At 35.2% G+C, this 19,393-nt stretch overlaps 1 protein-coding gene across 2 annotated transcripts in view; it reads right to left on the reverse strand.

Annotated features, from left to right (window-relative positions):
* COL11A1 (collagen type XI alpha 1 chain) overlaps window positions 1–19,393 on the reverse strand; it is a 137,590-nt gene that overhangs the window by 106,591 nt on the left and 11,606 nt on the right. For both annotated transcript variants that reach the window (XM_059854410.1, XM_059854409.1), the window contains exons 2-4: window positions 15,891–16,058; window positions 11,692–11,905; window positions 9,161–9,323 (exon numbers count right to left, since the gene is read on the reverse strand). In XM_059854410.1, coding sequence (XP_059710393.1) covers window positions 9,161–9,323; window positions 11,692–11,905; window positions 15,891–16,058 — 545 coding nt within the window. The remainder of the gene's footprint in view (window positions 1–9,160; window positions 9,324–11,691; window positions 11,906–15,890; window positions 16,059–19,393) is intronic.

Raw genomic sequence — 19,393 nt, forward strand, 5'->3', positions numbered from 1 at the left:
TTCACGACCACATCTGTTGGTAAAGACTGCTCAGGCAATTTCAAAGTTGGAAGTTGCTATCTAGCCTGCTATAGAAGTAAAGCCTTCCAGGTCTCTGCTGAGCCAGTTGTCCACCATGCTTTGGTGTCAGAGGTAAGTGGGATGGCAGCAGATGGCAGACACAGAGAACGTGTGGTGAGGTATCAGACAGACATACACAGCCACTTTTTCATATTAAACTGTAACAAACTGCTTGCTTAACTTGCCCCAAAAAGTTCTAAAGGCCTAGTTCACCTTTGAGAATCATAACCTTCTGCCTTGTAACAATTCTTTTCCCCTGGATAACACTTAAAACAATTTATTTTAAACAGTGGTTTGTCAGATATTTAATGTAACTTGCTAATTAGGGATAAGAAAGATGAAAGCTACATCTCAGTTGCCCAGAGGTAGTGTAAAACATCCAGCAAGGTATTCCATATAACATTAACCATTCAAGTATTTGGAAGTAAATTTTAAATCTTAATATTTAGTTTGGATCCTAAATTCTTTATAGAAAAAGGAACTAAGCTGTTGTCAAAGCCAACATATAACTCACAAAGGCAATGCACAGTTCAATAACTCATTGTAATATGGAATAAAAATAGTTAAAGTCTATTAATATCTTCTTTCCTCTTTATTTCAGGGATATTCTCATAACTAAAATCAGAGACTTCTGAATCAGCCTCATGGTTATACGATAAAAGCTGCCTGAGCCAAGACAAAATATCTTGTCCACCAATTACGCCTAATGTGAAAACACGGTACAGAAGGATTCCTTCTAAGTGGTACTCCACAAGATAAGTTATTCTTTGCAGAATCCTCCAAGAGTACTAAAAGGAGTTGTTTTGATTGGGGAACTATTCACCTTGTTGCATGCAAATGTGGAGAACCAGGCTAGAGAGCTAGAAGGAGAATATGCTCAAATCAGTAGAACTTATGCCTGCTGGAACAACTGCACACACATTCACTCACATCAACTGTTCTACTACAAGGAACAGCCCAGCTAAGAAGTGTGTGCTGAATTCATTCATTGAAAATTCCTCTGTGAATCTCAGAGACATTCCACAGGGACATCCTGGAATAAGAAAATTTATGTGTATGTACACTGCCAGGACTTACTGAAAAACTCAAAGTAATGCACAAGGTGAGGTATCTGCACTAGAAAAATAGCTTTGATATGAAAACAGTGCAACACTAGAAAAATACAATGTTGAATAACAAAAAAAGAAATGGAGAGCAAATTTGCAGGAAAGCAGCAAACTAACAAGTTCTCTTTCCAATTCTGGCTACATCTTCATGGAATTATTGCTTTAGTTAGCCTTGTGGTAATTGCTACCTGCGATTCCAAATTTTTGGAGTCTTCCTTAGATTCCACAGAGAAATAGGAAAAAAGAAAATTTCCAGTTAGGTATGGTGTCAGATTTTCTCAATGATATAAATCATCAAGGGCCTGACTAATTATTGTTATATCAATAAATGCTAATAGCTGCTTCTTACCTAAAATGTTTTAGATATGTGTCTTCTTGAAACATTCTCTTTTCTTCCTAACTAGGTGATCTTACTAATGTTTTCTAGATATGGTGCATTAGAGAATTACAACCATAAAGTAGTCCATTTATAGTCTATTTATTACCTAAAAGTTCCTATCATTGAAAAAAGACACCTCCACTATCAACAGCCACATTGTAAAATGGCAAAAGTATGAATTCATAGAAGGCTGTAAGAGCACTGTACGAAGAAATCAGTGCAGAAATCACTGTTTTCTTCCAGTCTGTAAAATTTTAATAATCTAGTTGTTCTCTACAACTGGAGAACTACAACTACAAACTCAAACAGTTCAGGGGCAGATTTAGGGATATCTCTTTTACAAGAATTTTAATAAAATAACCCTGCCAGGTGAAAGTTATTTTGTCCAGGGAATAGCAGGTAAGCATTACTTCAGATGCTCTGCAGGGAAAAACACACAAACCAACCAAACAAAAAAAATCCTCAACAATTACTTAAATGACTAATTTATACATTAGAGGTTCAAAAATACTTTCTTCAACTAGAGTGTGTGATGGTTAGAATTAGCAAAATACATCTTCGTGATTCACATTGGATAACATTAGTATGTCTTATCTGCTTATAAGGCTAGTTAGATTTTAAAGATGTTTACATAAATTGTGATAAAAGCAAAACAAAGCAGTGCTAGGCACAAAATCAACTCAAAAGAAAAAATCAAAATCTTTCCTTTTAATGTTAAGGCTAGAGCCTGAAATTACAAAGTGAGTTTTTCAGTAGAGCAGCAGCAATCAGCACAAATACCCCAACCTGGATATTTGTGCCAACTTTCTCTAATTAGTTATGTGACAGTACAGCTATAGACTCCAAAGAACAAAAGTCTAGACAGCATGGATATTATTACTATAGAATTTAGAAAAACCTGCTGCAGAATTCATTTAATCTTCCTGCAAAGATTTGAGGGATTGAGGAATTCCAGGAGCTTTTAATATAATATTCCAGAACCCAGGCCCATTGTACAATATAGCTGGAGAAAGATATTTAGAGCCTGCCAGACTGAAGCACTGTAAAAGCAATAAATTGTGAAAACAGAATACTGCAGAGGTCAAAGTTTCTACAGAAATCAATGTCTTCTTGATTCTTTGAGCACCATGCTTATAGAAGGATAAATTCAGCTTGGTTAAGAAATAGGTTGGTATGCCAATTATAATTTTTGACCTTCCAAACATAGCTGTTCACAAAGTCAACTGCAATTCTTGGCTGAGAGATTAGATTTTACTACAATGCCTATGCAACAGCAAGTGTACATAGACACAGGCATGCACGTGTGTCCAAGGACATCCTATTTCCTAGATAAAAAATCTACAAATCTCTTACATTTTCATGTATTTTTGAAATCGTTTACATCTGTTGTTTAAAACTGATATATATTAGACACAATAATGAGGTGATAATAAATCCTATCTGTTAAATATTTTGATACTGATGAAGCATGCAGCATTCTGTGATCCCAGGTTGTTAATTTTAAATGTAATTATTGACAGTTTTGTTAAATGACCATTCCTTTGTTTTTTGGGAAGATGCCTTGAAAATGAACTTGAATTCCAATGAATTAGCAGACCTTTGCCTTCTTCTTCTCTCCCCATCCCACTTCCAAAACTAAGAAAGGGAAACTGGATTTACCTTTGTTCATTGAACATAAGTTTGGAAATACTATAAAAATTCATAAACACCAGATCATCATTCTTTGAGATAAAAAATAATAAAGTAAACCCAAACAAGCCAAACAGAAAACTTTTGCAAGAAACCCTGATTTTTTATTAGGTGCCTCTGAAATGAAAAAATTGTCTGCTTTGCTTTACTATTTTTTTGCTGCTGGTTTCTTTTTATTTCTCAGTGCCCAAGCTGTCTGTCCACTTACTCTGATGTTGATATCTAAAACACTAATTCTAAGTATTTTTCCCCGGAACTTTAAACATTTCAGTCTGACAGACAGCCAGTGGGTCAGCAGGAATTACTGCATTACATAGTGGGAATAACTTTGGCAGTGTGTCCATGAGTTGGTGGTGCAGCTCCACAGGGCAGTGTGAAGCAGAGGATACTGAGGACCCCTCTTTCACACTCCATGCTGGGGGGGCACTTTGGGCTGGCTGCTCTGGTCCACTTTAGCTGTACAGAAAATCTGAGCAGTCAGTAAAGTTCTGCTCATTCTGCTCCTGCCTGCATTGCACTCTGGTCCTTCCTGTGCTCACAGAAATGTGAGGGACAGGTCCTCAACTGCAGGCTAACCCACCCCAGGGCACTCAGCCTACCTCCAGCTGCTCTAGTTGCTCACTCAGCTATTCCTACTCCTTTAAATAGGAATCCCATCCTGCACACAAGTGTTTTACTGCTTTTTTCATGAGAACAGATTAATGCCTAGTATCAAAATCTAAACCCTTTATTAACAAGTATTACTGCAGAGATTTAATCCATAAACTCTGTGCTGTTAAAGCTTTCATGGGCTTTAAATGAGAGTCTTATACACCAGGTTTTGTCTTGTTATACTTGTTTATAGCAAAATGCCTAAAAAATTATGGTATTGGTCTGATGTGTGGAGTTTTGAAGAAAAAACGGTGTCTATAGGGAAATATCTGCATAAAGTCTCTGTTAGTTATTAAGTTATTACAAAATACTTATAAAAAACTTGGATTGTTCACACCAATAGTACTAAATGAGGAGTGACAAATCCTTAAAGCTGGCAAAGAATAAAAAGATCCCTATTATTTATAAAACATGTAAGCTACAAACATATTTCAATGGATACAATTCAAAATTCCTTTACTAGGTGCCATGTACCAGCAACTCACTAATTTTTTCTTCCCTTTTTATTTTTCTTTTCTTTTTTTTTTTCATTTGTACTTTGGGAATTCTCTTCTTTGCAGCAAGCACTTACAAACCAGCTGTTCTTGCAATATGTATTTGAAAACACAGAAGACATTAATTTCAAAAGACACATATAAAAGTTTGAGGAATGTTGTGACAGTCTTTCAAAAACAAGCATTTACAAATTAGTTCCACTGATATCAAAAGATTCACTTCAGTGAGCAAGGGCTTAGCAGTGTAAATGAAGGTCTCATAATTTGGCAGTTAGTAATAATACAGTTTCTAGACAGCATAATTTTATTATTTTAAGAGGCATTCATGGTTTATAATTTGCTTCTCATCATTTGTATGCACCTGATGCTTAGTGCTTGCTGAATTCACTATCTTGTTTTTAACATTATATTGATTTCCATATTAACAAAGCAAAATGTCACAAAATCTCAGATTAGCATTTATATTCCAGAATGAGCAGCAGGCAACTCCAAATTAGAATTTTCTCACATAAAACACACAACTGCCCACTAGATTTAGAAAACACTTTGTATCATTTTTTTTTTCTTGCTTTTACAGCTAAACCAGAATCTTTCTAAGAGCACCACTAAAAAAAATGCCTCTTAGCTTGAGTACCAGTAGGTAAACTTACCAAAGAATATTTTGTGGTTTGGATATACAAAACCAGTGAATTTGGCAGCAATTTGTCATGTTCTCAGGACACTAATTGGCCCTTTCCTTCTCATAGGGATCTACCTGATCTCTGGACAGCCAGTATGCTTACTTATTCAGAAATTATTGATCATCATAGGAAAGTTATGTCATGAGGTCATGTCACACCCATTAAAATGTAAGCACTTAATATTTGCCAGTGTGCTACAACATATTCTTGTGTTACTGCCAGAATCAGAGCAGAGGACAACTGCCTAGAAAACAGAGGTTAGTATTAAGAACAAAAATAAAAGAAAAGGAAACGGAAATGGTCAAGAATTTAATTTAGTTAAATCTTGTACTACAAACTTAAAATAACACAATTAGAAACAAAGAAGAATATTTGAGCCACTGGGATGTAACATAGTTTAAAAGGAAGTGTGAAACATTACTCACAGGAACAATATTTGTTCTGAAGCTTCTAAATGAATGATCCATGCAAATATGTTAAGAGCAATATGACTGAAAGACTATTCCTTTTTCAAAAGATACAATCAAGTTGTGAGGAGGTCAGAATAATGTAATAATACCAAATGTTTTGGACTCATTTGTATACAGCTGCTCTCAATGGGAGTGAGTTACCTTAGAGAGGCAATGATGCTTGGTGCAGTTGTGCTATGCTGCACACATTGGTACAAGACCAAAAAGAAACAGTATCATCTTCAATTAGTAGGCCACTGAAGAGTAAGAGTTCATTATATGTATCTACAGGTTATTATTTCCACATTTTAAATTTCCATTCAGTTTGAGGAGACTGAAGAATGCTCCACTGATCCGATGACCAAAGCCTTGGCTTATAATGAGAAAAAAATCACTATTACCCAAGAGAAGATGACCTCTGTGATACCTGGATACAATATTAACCCTTCTGACACTCTGAGCAAAAGGTAATTGTTTTTAGGGGCTTCCTACATTTAAGCTAACAAAGGCTGCATGTGTCATATGAGAAGTCTGTAGTAAACAGTTTTATGTCTTAAACAGTTAAATCTAATGTCATGACTAGATAACTTCTGGAATTTCCTGCCTACAAAATAAGGCACATTATGTTATGTGTATCTTCAGTGACTATTGTGGTCTCAAGATACAGCAGGGTTCATAACACACAAATGATAACAAGGAGACCCGTGAAATAACCAAAAGTCACTCTGAGCTGTCACGAATGAGAAAAACAGAACATTTAACACACAATCATGACACTTTCAAACAAGGACAGATTTCAGGAAACAGCACTGAACTTTAGAAATTGTAGCACCAGCAGCTAAGGGATGGATAAATTCTTGTTAATAAAACAAAAAGAACGCTGTCTAGAGAGTAGAAAAACAGCAGACAAACTCATCATGAACTAGATTATGTTTTGTTTGGCCAGACTTAGGACAGAGGTCACTTGGCTCGTTCACCCTAGAGAAGATGCGACAGAGGTGAGACCTCATTGCAGTCTGTAACTTCATTGAGAGGGGAAGAGGAGGGGCAGGCACTGATCTCTGCTCTGTCCTGACTGTGACAGTGACAGGAGCCAAGGGAATGGCCTGGAGCTGTGCCAGGGGAGGTTTAGGTTGGATATCAGCAAAAGGTTCTTCACTTAGAGGGTGGCTGGGCACTGGAACAGGTTCCCCAGGGAAGTGGTCACAGCAGCAGCCCGACAGAGCTCAAGAAGCATTTGGACAATGCCCTCAGGGACATGATGTGATTCTTGGGGTGTCCTGTGCAGAGCCAGAAGCTGGACTCAATGAGCCTTCCAACTCAGGGTATTCCATGATTCTATGATCCATTAAAAATGCCCAGTATTTTTTTTAAACTTTGAGGTACATTCTAATTTCAACATGCACATTTTTACATACAGATTCAGATAATTGACCATAGGTATAAATTATTCCATGGTGGCTATACAGTAACAAAGAAAGCAGAAACATCCCAAAAGCAAGGATTGCAAGCTTCTATTTTAAGTAAGAGCTGAGACTATATCTAAACCCCCACCAATTTCATGAGCAGCCTTGTAACACTGTAAGTGATTTCTCTGAATAAAAAAAAGAGAAGTGCACTCAGGTGAGCAAGAAAACCTAATCACTGAAGAAATTCAGAAATGTACAGTGAGGCTAAAAAAGGTAGAAATGTTGCTGTTCTCAGTACTGAATCTTAAGATTCAGCCTCTGAATTGAGCTTACAGACAGCTGCACAATTTCGTTTGCGAGTCCAAAGGCTCCTTCTCAGTGAGTCTCAGCTGGAATTGAAACACTGACTTGCCATGTCAGTGTACCAGACGTCAGAAAAAAATCTGGCAGAGAACCAGCTACCACTACTTTCCTTTTCCCTCCTTCCACAACTGACAACACCCTCAGAGAAAAGTAATTTTAACTCATTCCAGCAAATTCTGTGAAGTTATATCCTTGTGTCCATTTTGACTTCACACAGGTTTGACTTCAGGAAAAATGCAGAGTTATTTTTGATTTTCATCATCTAATCTGGTAATTCTGATTAAAGTGCTAATTTCAATTTGCTAAATTATGTCTTCATCCAACTTTATTGATTCTTTCAACAGTTGCACCAAAAAATAATTGCATTCTACCACATCCCTTCCCATCTTTAAAAGTAAATGATAAAATAAATATCTCCTTTTACACGCATATCATAAAAACTTATTTCCAAACAGATATGTATGATTTTTTCAGCACCTCTGAAACTTCAGACAGATATTTTTATTTAGTGATTGCACTGAGTTAAACAAACCAATCATCAGTGTTTATCTATTGTGTATTGCCCTGCTTGAAAACTTTTTAAATGGTTACAAACTTTGCAAGAACTAGCCAGACCTTGCTGCTTTAGCTTCTATTATAATCTAAAATCACATGGAAAACACTAAAAAAAAAGTAGTCTAATTTTATTTTTCTCTGAATTCTTTTTTGCTTATGCATATTCACATTGCACATGTTTTTGACTGTTTATTGGGAAAACTGGTTTCTCACCTAAGAAAGAAATACAAATGAAAATGTAAAGTAATTAACCCATGAGGAGACCAAAAAATCCTTGCCACATCCCAGACAGAGGCAACTATGGAACTCATCTTCAAACAGAAAATAACGTTCCTCAGATGTGCAAACTGTATTGGGGACTGCAGGAGAATTAGGCAGCAAATACCAAACACATCATACTAATTGATCCCCTAAATCACCCCAGAAATGTCCATATTTAAAAGGCCCACAATTCGTGATGTCCATGGAAAACAAAGATAACAATGCCACAATGCTACACTCAAAATTCCTATTTCCTCTCTTGATACCTATGCAGCTTCTCAAGAATATGTTCTGCTTAAAGCTAGAATTAAAACTGTGGACACTTATAGAGCACAGATGTTCTGTAGATGAAATAACTACCAATCTGTAATTTCTTATTTTTCATTTTTAATTTAAATTTTTCAATTTTAACCATTGTATAACAATGTTATAATAGAAACTCAATAGTACAGATTTAAGAAGTTTCATAATTAGTCTGTAAAAATAATTATTGGCATAAGGATTCTACCCAGAAAGGCCTCATGATTGGCATTTACTTACTTCCTTAAAGGCATTTTACCCTTCCTATATGTACTTCTTGGCCAGTAAATGATGGAAACATATATGTCCTTATTGCCAAAGTATGTTCCATTTACTGGAAAGAGTAATAGGTGGGATAAACACTATAACAGATTCATATTACACAGAAAACTTTCCAGGTCCTTCTCCCCTGCTCTTAAATACTGTTAGCACACACATATGTCTGCAAATGCTTAAGAGATACAGAAAGAAAATGATTCAGTAGCATACTGCACAGCTTTCCCTGATTAATTCTCCCAAATATCTCAGGTATCTCAATATTAGGCAGAAAGACAAAAAAAGCAACTCCCTTCCAGATACAACAAAAATGACAGAAAAATGCACCAAATCTTCCAACAATACTTCTCCCTGTTTTTCTCTTTTGTTTCAGCCTATCCTAACAGGTTCTATAAATCAAATTTTCTACATTACACCAGCATTTGACCTAAAAGATTATTTTGGTTTACAAAAAAACTCAATTCCATTTGTTCATTATTGATTTTTACCTCAAAAACTTCTTCATCCAGAATCCTGGTTCCAAAGACAGTGATACCATTGGTGTCCACAACTGTTTTGTCACTTCTGTCAAGTGGTTTTGTAGTTTTTTTGTTACAGTCAACAATCATTGTAACAGTCTTTTTCTCCACGCTGATAGCTACTCGATGCCACCTATTAAAAAAAAACAATATAAGTTGACTGTAATTTATGTTTTTAAAACTAGGTCATTGTGTTCTTACCAAATCAGTTTATAGGAGATGATGCACCAATTAATTCAGAGATAAAATTTAAAATGTCTCCGTTTTTTTCTTTTTTCTGCGCATACACAAGTGTACAAAGGTTTTTGACTAGTTGCTGTATAATTCTGTCCCTCAGCACAAAGGGGTCTGATCCACAGCTCGTGGTGAACACCCTCTGTAAGGTGAAGCTCACACCGAAGTTCTCTGCAGCTTTAACCAGGGAACATTACCAAACTCTAATTAGATGTCAGTGCACAGTTTACATTTTAATAGATTGAACAATCTGACTGCAGATTCTTTTTATGAATGTGTTTGATTTTCCAAATTACTTGTGTAAATATAATTAACCCAGCAGGTTATTATTTATTATTTACAATTCACTACTTTTTCTGTGTGATCAACCATAAAAATTTTACCATGTTCTTTTACATATCTGAAGGTATTCCATAGCTATAGAGAAATACATACAAACAGTTCCAACACAGATACTTTTCCAGATAAATATATTTACAAATACTTGGCACAATTCCTGCAACAATAGCCTTGCCTACATAATATTCACCAAAAAGTGAATGAAGTGATGCAAAGTACTGACAAGTGACTTGACTTTAGAGACATTTGAGAATAAAGTTTTGTATATTTTGCCCAACTCTACTATGTTCTTTATGAGACTTTATGAATAATCACGACAGACTACATTAATTTTGTGAGCCTCTCTGCTATGAAAAATGTTTAAGAACAAAAGCAGACCACTCTGTAACCCACCGTGGAGCAAAATGTTAAAGAATGTTTGATGGACCAGAGCAAAAAATGTAAAATATGTCATACTAATGATGGGTAGGAGTAAGGCTGGAATCAAATTATTTTAGCTGGCATTTGTGGCATTAGGGTTGCCTAAATCAGAGAGAAAGCTTAGATCATTGTTACAAAGAGTGTCTGTGTATCAAAAGGAACACCTTGAAGCTAATGGAATCTGACTGCTAAACAGTATCACTGAGCCAGAACTATAATTCCATGTTTTCTCTGGAATGCTGTTAAACACTATTATTATAAAAGCAAACTGGCCATGCATCCTCAGGCACATTACGCTGTTCACACTTTTTAAATATATCTCAGTTTGAGATGAAGATTGTTGTCCTAGATCCTTCATAAAATAGCTGAGTCAGAAGAAAATTGTTGGCTTATCTTTTGAAAGTGTGTAGAAGCTGAAAGCATAAAGTTATAGCTCACTGTGCCTAGGATTGACTCCAGTTGATTTAGAAGTTGTATAGTCTCAGTGTAGGAAATTGTACCAAACCAAGTTTGTTTTTATTTCTTCATTTTAGCTAGTTTATCAACATTTTGGATTAAATTCTATGTCAAAGCTTTGTTATTTAGCAAAAGTCCATTAAAAAAATGCTGCTTTTTTATCACTCCTTCTGCTAGGGATATGAATCAAGTCTAGGTTTCATCATATAATTTCATTGTCTGGTAATACTAGGCCAAGACAATTAATTTTTTCCTTTTTCTTTTCTTCTTTATTGCTTTATAAACATGTTTCATTACAGTTCAATTTTTGCCCTTCCTCCCTGAGTTGTTTTCTTTTGCTTTAGTAAATTTATTTCTGTGTATCTCTGAAGACTGTGGTCGCTCCTCTTGGACTGTAGCACAGCAAATAAGAAGCCTCTGAAAGAATGAATGTCCTTTTACAAGCACTGGAATGACATTCTCAGAGAATGACTGCTTGTCTACAAAGTTATAAAAAACTAGCAACTGCATTACTAATGCCACAGGTATTTGAGATTAATTCCTTTACTGAGGGTGCAGTATAAATCCTTATACTTTCCTGATTTCCTTATACATAGGAATCTCAAACTATTTTATTTATCTGGTTTGGCTCTGGATAGAAGAAATCCTGTGCTGTCCTGTCAACTTGTCTTCATACTGCCAACCACTGTTAAGTGGACCAGACTTTTAGCGAGACTGTTCCTTGAGACTTTTTGAAAACAGCTTCTTTATATACTGCACAGGAAGAATACTCCTAGTTTAGTTTGGGTTGGATTAACTTCTATGACTATTTCCTCACCCCTGATTTATAAAAATGGCAGATAAGATGGTTTGTTTCATTTATAGCTGTATGCACCATTTGGAGCTGGAACTGTATTCTGCTGCAAAGCTTCTCTAATTTTGTATACACCACTCCAACGAGCTAGAAAGGATGTTACTGACATATTTAAATATTTAAGGAAACTGTTTGTAAATAGCTAATCACATATACAGTGGTCTGCAATACATTCTTAATTTTAAAATTTTACACTTACTTGCCATCAGCGATGTTGACTGTTCTGAAAAGAGGATAGTCTTCTGGGGCAGGTTTTCCATTTTGATCTTCAAACAGGAAGACAGGGGATCTACCAACTTCAACACCTACTTGCTGAATTCCTTGTTCATTGTAGATAGACAAAAGGAAAGACTGAATACCCTTTTTAGGTTTTACTGTCATTAATATTGAAAAATCTTCTGGAAAACTTCCACCTGCAAATAAAGTGATATATACAGCTATAAATTCAGAAAATATGAAAACATTTTTCCATTTTTTCTATAAGCTCATAGGATCCAGCATACAAACTGCAGGGCTTTCTAATTCTCAAAAATGAGTAGATAAAAAATTATATTAGGAATATTTTTTGTGTCTTTTTTTTTTTCCTTTCTGATCTCACTTTAATTCCTGAAAAGTAAACCTTAATGGTTCTTAAAAACATAACTTGAAAATCATACAATCATAAAATGGTTTGGATTGAAAGGGACCTTAAACTCATCTTGTGCCACCTCCTGCAATGGGGGGGATGCCACTCACTAGACGAGGTTGCTCAGGGCCTCATCCAAGCTGGCCTTGAACACTTTCAGGGCTGAGGCATCCAAAACTTCTGTTGGCAAACTGTTCCAGTGCTGGACCACTCTCTGAGTAAAGAATTTCTTCATAACACCAATACTACTCTCCCCTCTTATACTTTAAAGCCATTTCCCCTTGTCCTATTTACCTGCCCATGTAAGTAGTCCCCACCCCTGTTTTCTGTAAGCCCCTTTAAGTACTGAAAGACTTAAGAGTATTTAAAGGTTACTGAAAGACCCCCCACCTCCCCATAATGGGCAATACTCAGAGCCTTAGCTCCTCCAGGCTGAACAAGCCCAGCCCTCTCTGCCTGTCTTTTTAGGAGAGGTGTTCTAAGTCTATTGTGAAATCCTGTAATAATACAGAATATGCAAGAACCATGGTAGTTTCACATCCACTGCTTTTTAAATCCATCTTCTGTTTAGCAACCTTCTAATTTAAAAGTGTGCACCACAATTTCAGTCAACATAACAAGCATCTGTGGCATAGCAAAGAAGAATCTCTGGTACTTCAGTAGCACTTGATAACAATTTTAGCTTCTCTCTCACAATATATATTTGAGTCTTTCTGGAGTTATATTGTGCACAACATTAAAAAAAAATACATAACTAGTTTTCTTCAACGGGAGATTTAAATAAAATCAAAGAATGTTACTTTCACTTATTCCATGAGACTTTCTTTTTGAAGTAGAGATGATGTATCAAACACTCTTTCCACCTTTACAACTAAAAATAAACACAATTAAAAGTAGATAAAGTTTATAAAGGAAGTATTGAAGTGCTGCTCCTGTTGAATCTTGTGGTAAATCTGCATTTTACTTGATGCAAAACTTTATTAGGCTTAATAAAAAACAAAGTGTAAGACTGAGATTCTAAAACTCAGAATATGCTCTGGACCATGTGGCTTCAGCTGTAATTTGGCACACAAGAAATAGATAAGAATCTAATTATAACATTGGCAATGAATATAACTGCAGCTCTGTGTGCAGGAGAGTGGATAAAACATCCTTAAACATTTTAATATAGAGCAAGTTTTAATAATAATATCTTGTGGTTTTGGAATTAATTAAAGCATGTAAGAATTCATCAAACTCTGATCTTGGAATTTCTTCTTCCAACAGAGAAAACAGAAGATTGTTTCCAAGACAGGTATTATGGGAAAGCTCCAAAGATTCTAGATTCTTCCTTGAAGACAAATTTTTACTTCACAAAAGGTGTAGAATTTCCCTTCCTCTTTAAATTACATACTAGCCTTGTGAACCCCTGGTCTTACATTTTTATTTTGTCTGCTGCAATGATATTTTATGCACTTTCTACCCCTTTCTAACTTTTTAATGGAAGCTTATTGAAACATTGTAGTAACACAGACCATGTCTATATATCGTTTGGACCTCTTATTTTGAAGGAATCAAAGCTCAACAGATAGGAAAGATTTCATTTACTCTGACGAGTCACTGGTAAAAGTTTTTCATGACAGGGTAAAGCACATTAAATCACATTAAAATTAAACTGTATGTTATACTTTCTAATGTCATAGCAAATAGATGACAAAAAAATGGAAAAGAAAGAAGATGACACAGGCCAAAGAAACTGTTAGAAAAGCACTAAGTACCTGCCCTATCTGCACTGTTAATGTGAAAGATGTGTTGAAAGTGCTTAAGGCAGGTGATAATATTTCAGCTTGCCTGGGTATGCGCTCTTCTCCTAAGAGGAAAAAGTGAACTGTTTAGGAAAGGTGACTGAAAGCGAGTCGTGTCTCAGCTCAGTTGTTTCTGTAATCACTGCTATGGCATAATATTCCCAATGTTTTATCTTGAATCTACTTTGAGTATTCAGAAGAAAATTTCCTCCAAACACAGCTTTGATTGAAAAAGTCAGAACAGAAATGACATTTTAACACGAAAACTATACATATTGCATCTAATATATAAAACTATATGCACATAGAGTTCTTAGACATATATCTGGAATAGTCTTCAAAGCCTTCTTAAGTACTTTTAAATTTCTTGTTAATTGGAATGGTTCTATTTGAACAATAACTACGGATAACAGTAGTTATTGAATTATATAAGAATTGGAGGGAAAATATCTAGAAAAATATTTTTATATATCTGGGCTATCATTTATTTATGCTTTTGTAAAGGATAACTAAGAGCATGTACAACAACAGTACCACAAAATCTAAGCAGTTTACATATTACAATCATATAATGCCTTCTAGTCAGTGAAATCAAGTTGGGAAGTTGGTAAATAAAATAAAATCAATTTTTTTAAAGATAGAGAAATTAATGGCTGTAGTAGTTCCTGATGAGTTACAGAAGTTACATGAAAGCAAGGAGGGACAGATTAAAATGTGTGTTGTTTAGCTGAAATGCTATCTTGCAGCTTAATCTTATCTTGGATATCTATAGTCTTTCCACTGCTACACAGCACTAAGAAAAAGAGACACAATCACTCAAATTTCTTTAAGAATAATCTGAACAATGAACATTGCTTGTGGTGAGGAGAGAGGATGCCTGGACCACAAGATTGAAAAGAAATAAAGTACCATAATCACCTCCAAAAAATTGTTTTGATTAGTTCTTTTTTACTACTGTAAAGGATAGCAGGAAATTTTCCATTCAACTTAGTTGAGAAGATATATTAAAACCTGAGGAAGTGTATGAAAAATAATATAAATATTATATCTTTAGTGAATTTTGCTTTGATCTTCTTCCATCAACAATAAGTGATGAGTTAAAGGAACGTGTAAGTTACTCTTGAACTGTGTATAGCTGTTTTTCATGTTGCTCTGGGAACACATTATTACTACAAAATAAAGCATGCTTGACCCTTTTCTGGATCTGAGTGATATCGACATAATTGCTGCTCTAAAGGACAAAAAAAAAGAAAGTATTTTTCTTTGCCACTTGAAATCTCTATGTATTCTGTATGACTTGTTCTAACTCTACATGATGTGTCAAAACAGAAAATTTACATCTTCAAAGATTTTGAGTTTTAATATTCTTACTATCACTTTCCTCAACAGTTTGAGTCAAGTGACAAGTGATAGCGAAATAGTGGAATAAAAGTCTCTCTGCAACATCCAAAGAATCTTTCCCAAAATTTGACTATTTCACTTTAGAGAAATTTGAGAGAAGATGGAATCACAGCTATCCACAACTAGCCTTGTTTAGTCCCCCAAATACCCAGATATTCTGAGGTAATTTTTACCAGATGTTACTTCTGGGAATGATTTTGCAATGGCCAACCACATCTCATTTCTCCCACTGCAGCATTACTCCAGGAAGCACAACTGTTTTTAAATGCACTACTGAAACAGGCAGAGACTTGCCAAAGCCACCAAATAAGGTTTCCATCAGATAGCATGATGAAAGAAGAGGTAAGATGACTTACAAGTCAATTCCAGCAGTGACAGAATTTGATGAAGAGCTTTATAACTGAAGCCAATAAAACCTGACTTATTTGGTGGATAGAGTCCATCCTGCCATTCAGATGCAGGCCCAGCTCTGGGGATAAGAGAAGTGTTTTGTGCTAATGATGTTGGACTACATGCTATGCTTTAGAGAACATAAAAACATATGCAGTAAGGTAGTGTACAAAAGTAACAGCTTTCTGCCAATCTTACCTGGGTACAGCTGCTTTGTTGGGGCACTCAGCTGTGCAGTTTTTGAAACCCTGTAAGCAACATCCGATCCTTTTGAATTCCTTCTGTTTGTGCAAAATCCTGCTGTTCTTGTTACTCCTTCTGGAGAATTGTGAAATTCTAATGCTTTTAGCACATCAACGGGTTCAGCTGACAAAGTTACAAAAAAAAAAAAAAAAAAGAAAAACAAGAACAAGAATTATTTATCTTGCATATCTATGGCACCAAGCCTCCAAAAAAGCTTTTAATTTCTTTACAAAAGTGTATGTCTAATTAGAGCAGTAGCTGCATCCTATTTTGACTTATTGCACATAACTGCTACACCATAATACTATTTTTATAGGATTATTCATTTTTAAATATGTAAGAGCTCATCCCATCCAATGTGCTTTTCATTATCAGATTTTCCAACTACTTGACTACACACTGAAAATCACCAATTCCAAATGCTGAGGATCTTGCTGGTTGAAACTTCCAATACATGCTTTTAATGAGTGACTTCTGAGAAGTGGAACTGATCTTCAAAGTTTGCACAAAACTTTCAGAAGAATTCAGCTGCTAATAATCTGCTACCACAAAATCATCTGTTGCTAACATTAGAATATATTCTGATTACACATAACTGCTTTCTCAGACACAAAGGAATAAGGAAGCAGCTAAACTAATTTCACATGCAAGTTAGAGAAAGAAAAATGTACCTGCTGTGCCTGCAACGACTAAATGGGCAGAACTGCAGTCTTTCATTATTTCCAAGTTAAAATGCAAATTTATACTTTAGAGACCAAGTACAATAAGATTGCACCTGTTCTGAGTGTCTAACAATCTAAAATTGAAATCCAGAGCTGTTATTGCACTGATATTGATGCAAATTAAAACAAATAAAAAAGCCTGCATACATATGTAAAGCCAACAAAAAGCCTTAATATATAAAATTCTCCATGGCAAAAGGGCAAAGTACTGAAAGGACAAGCACTTCAAGAGAGGCAGTGAGAGAAACCAGTTAGCATACTGCATGTCTTTTCTCCTAGGAAAAATTAAGGTGCTCATTCACATACTCCCCACAAATCATGGCTTTTTTAATGCATTTTTTTTTTGAACAGAATTTCAGTAGACTTTTTTGTCACTTGGATTATTCCACATGTTTTATCTTGGCAAACTCATAACCACTTAATTTGGGAAGGCAAAGTCTTAAATGACTTTCAATGTTAAAGATGAGAAATAAGCTTGGAAAATCTGACTCCACATCTTTGAACTACACAGTGGCATTAACTATAGGTAATTTATTGTCTGTTATTCATTTTATGTGTCAACAAATATCATCTTAAGGTTCAAAATTCACTGTCTGTGAATAATCAACTATTTAAACAAGTATTTCCACAGATATGAACAAAGTTAAGTTTAACTAGCTCATCCTATTCATCTCCTGACAGTGCCAAATATAAAGAACTCAACTCTGTGGTTAAACCAATCTTTGTTTTCTCAGTTAGCCTAGAATGCACATAACTTCTTTCTTAAAATACATTCACAAGAAAATGCTTGTGAGCTTTAAAACTTTTTCTTCACATCTTGCAATTTTTCATTTCCTTTCCTCATTGGATCATCATTGTGTCATTTAACATAAACCAAACATTCAATGTTTGTTGCAAGCTAACACATTGGGAATGAATGTTATTGAACACAACTGAATTTACCTAAAATTCACATACACAGAAAATTCAAGAAATTATGTTAAACAGTCTCAAAAGAAAAGTTTCAATAGTGTGAAAACATTGTGGTATTTGTATAACTTCTCTGTTGAGTACTGAAAAATAATTTTAATGGATATAATGTATTTTTATAGGTGTTCCAAACAGTTCTGAAGGAATTGCTACACATACTGAAGGAACATTCTGAAGGAACAGCCACATATTTTTCTCCAGTAACCAACAGCTATCTTTGATGTACCTATACTAATTTGAACCAGTAATGTAGAACCAGTCACCAGAAATATTAGTACAAATTTCAATTCACTGTGTAAGTCAACCACTGCTACATTCCTTTATCCTTTGCTCTTTTCTATAATTTGTACCAGATTCTTCATTATTTTTTAGAATAATGGTTTTTCTTTGCCTGACTGCCTGGGAGACTATTCACCCATAAAAAAGATTATTCATTACTCCCTGCTAGTTCTGCTGCTAAAAAACTTCCAGACAAGAAACAGAATAATAATAGGACAACCTTCAAACCACAAATTCCAAATAATAAGAACAAACATTCTGCTAATAGTCCACAGTTGACTATTTATTTATTTCCACAAACTGTGATTCACAAAACATAAAATAGCAGGACTACTCAGTTTAAAACAATTGCTAGAAATGTTGTGTGATCCACAAACTAAGATCTCAGCTTGTATTTATATGGGGCAACATTAATATAACCTACATATTGACAGGTCAAGAATCTTTCATGAAACCTTACTTATGGTGCATAAAACAGCTTGCCTATATGATTTTACCTTTCCCCACTAGTTTTCTCAAAAAGTAAAGAAAAATGCAGATTAATGATATAGAATCTTATGCTTCTGTATCCTTCCAGTTTGGTGTCAGTATTTCAGATGGCAAGGAAACAAGTAAGAATCATGCAAACAGCTCTGTTCACCAGTTCTTGGGACTTAATTCTCCTTATGAAACTTGGATATCAGCTCTGAAAACTCAACTCTGTTTGCCCAGGCAAATTTGACAAAATACAGGATCCAGATACAGAAAGCAGGTCCCTTACATAGATGTTTATGGCCATGTTGCACTGCTGTTTGAAGGCTACCTCTTGCAAGAGGTGTAAACAAGCCAGATGATGCCACAAGACCACCCTGTGAAAAGAAGCCTGTGTTCATCAGGGCTAGCCTGCAGTCTGCAATCAAAATGCAAATTTCTACTCAGCTACTTTTTCAGAGGATTACTCTTCTCACTAATGACTATAGTGCAAAGTTCAACAGCATTATGTCCTTGGTCCAGGAGAGTTCAGAGAGACAGCTCTCACTGCCACTGAAAGACTGTACAGCAGTGGCCAAAGCAGAAATGTTTAAAAATACCAGAATTTCTGGAATGGCAAAGGTGAATTCTTCAAAAGATCCTTTTTAAAAATCAGAATTGTGTGAGATGGGAACCTGAGCATTCCAGTATCCTTCAAGATACCAAATGATTAATCATTTAACTCCATCATAAGTTCCTGTATTTTCAAATATAAAGAAGGTAAAAGACACAAAGAAAAATTAATGGTGTCACATCTCAAGACCCAAAATGACTTGTAACTTAAAAACTGCAGAGTCAAATCCTGTGGTATGACTGAAGTAGATCCAGTCACTCTTCCCTCAGTAAGGTTTCCATATTTACAGTGGTATGGATCAGAACATTTGATCCAGAGCATTTCATATTAAGTGTAACTCCAAAGCCATATTTAGTGTTCCTTTCCTTTCCCTTTAGCTTACTTACATTAGGAAACTTATGAAA

This window comes from Haemorhous mexicanus, chromosome 9 (assembly GCF_027477595.1).
Source record: "Haemorhous mexicanus isolate bHaeMex1 chromosome 9, bHaeMex1.pri, whole genome shotgun sequence".
Taxonomy (NCBI): domain Eukaryota; kingdom Metazoa; phylum Chordata; class Aves; order Passeriformes; family Fringillidae; genus Haemorhous; species Haemorhous mexicanus.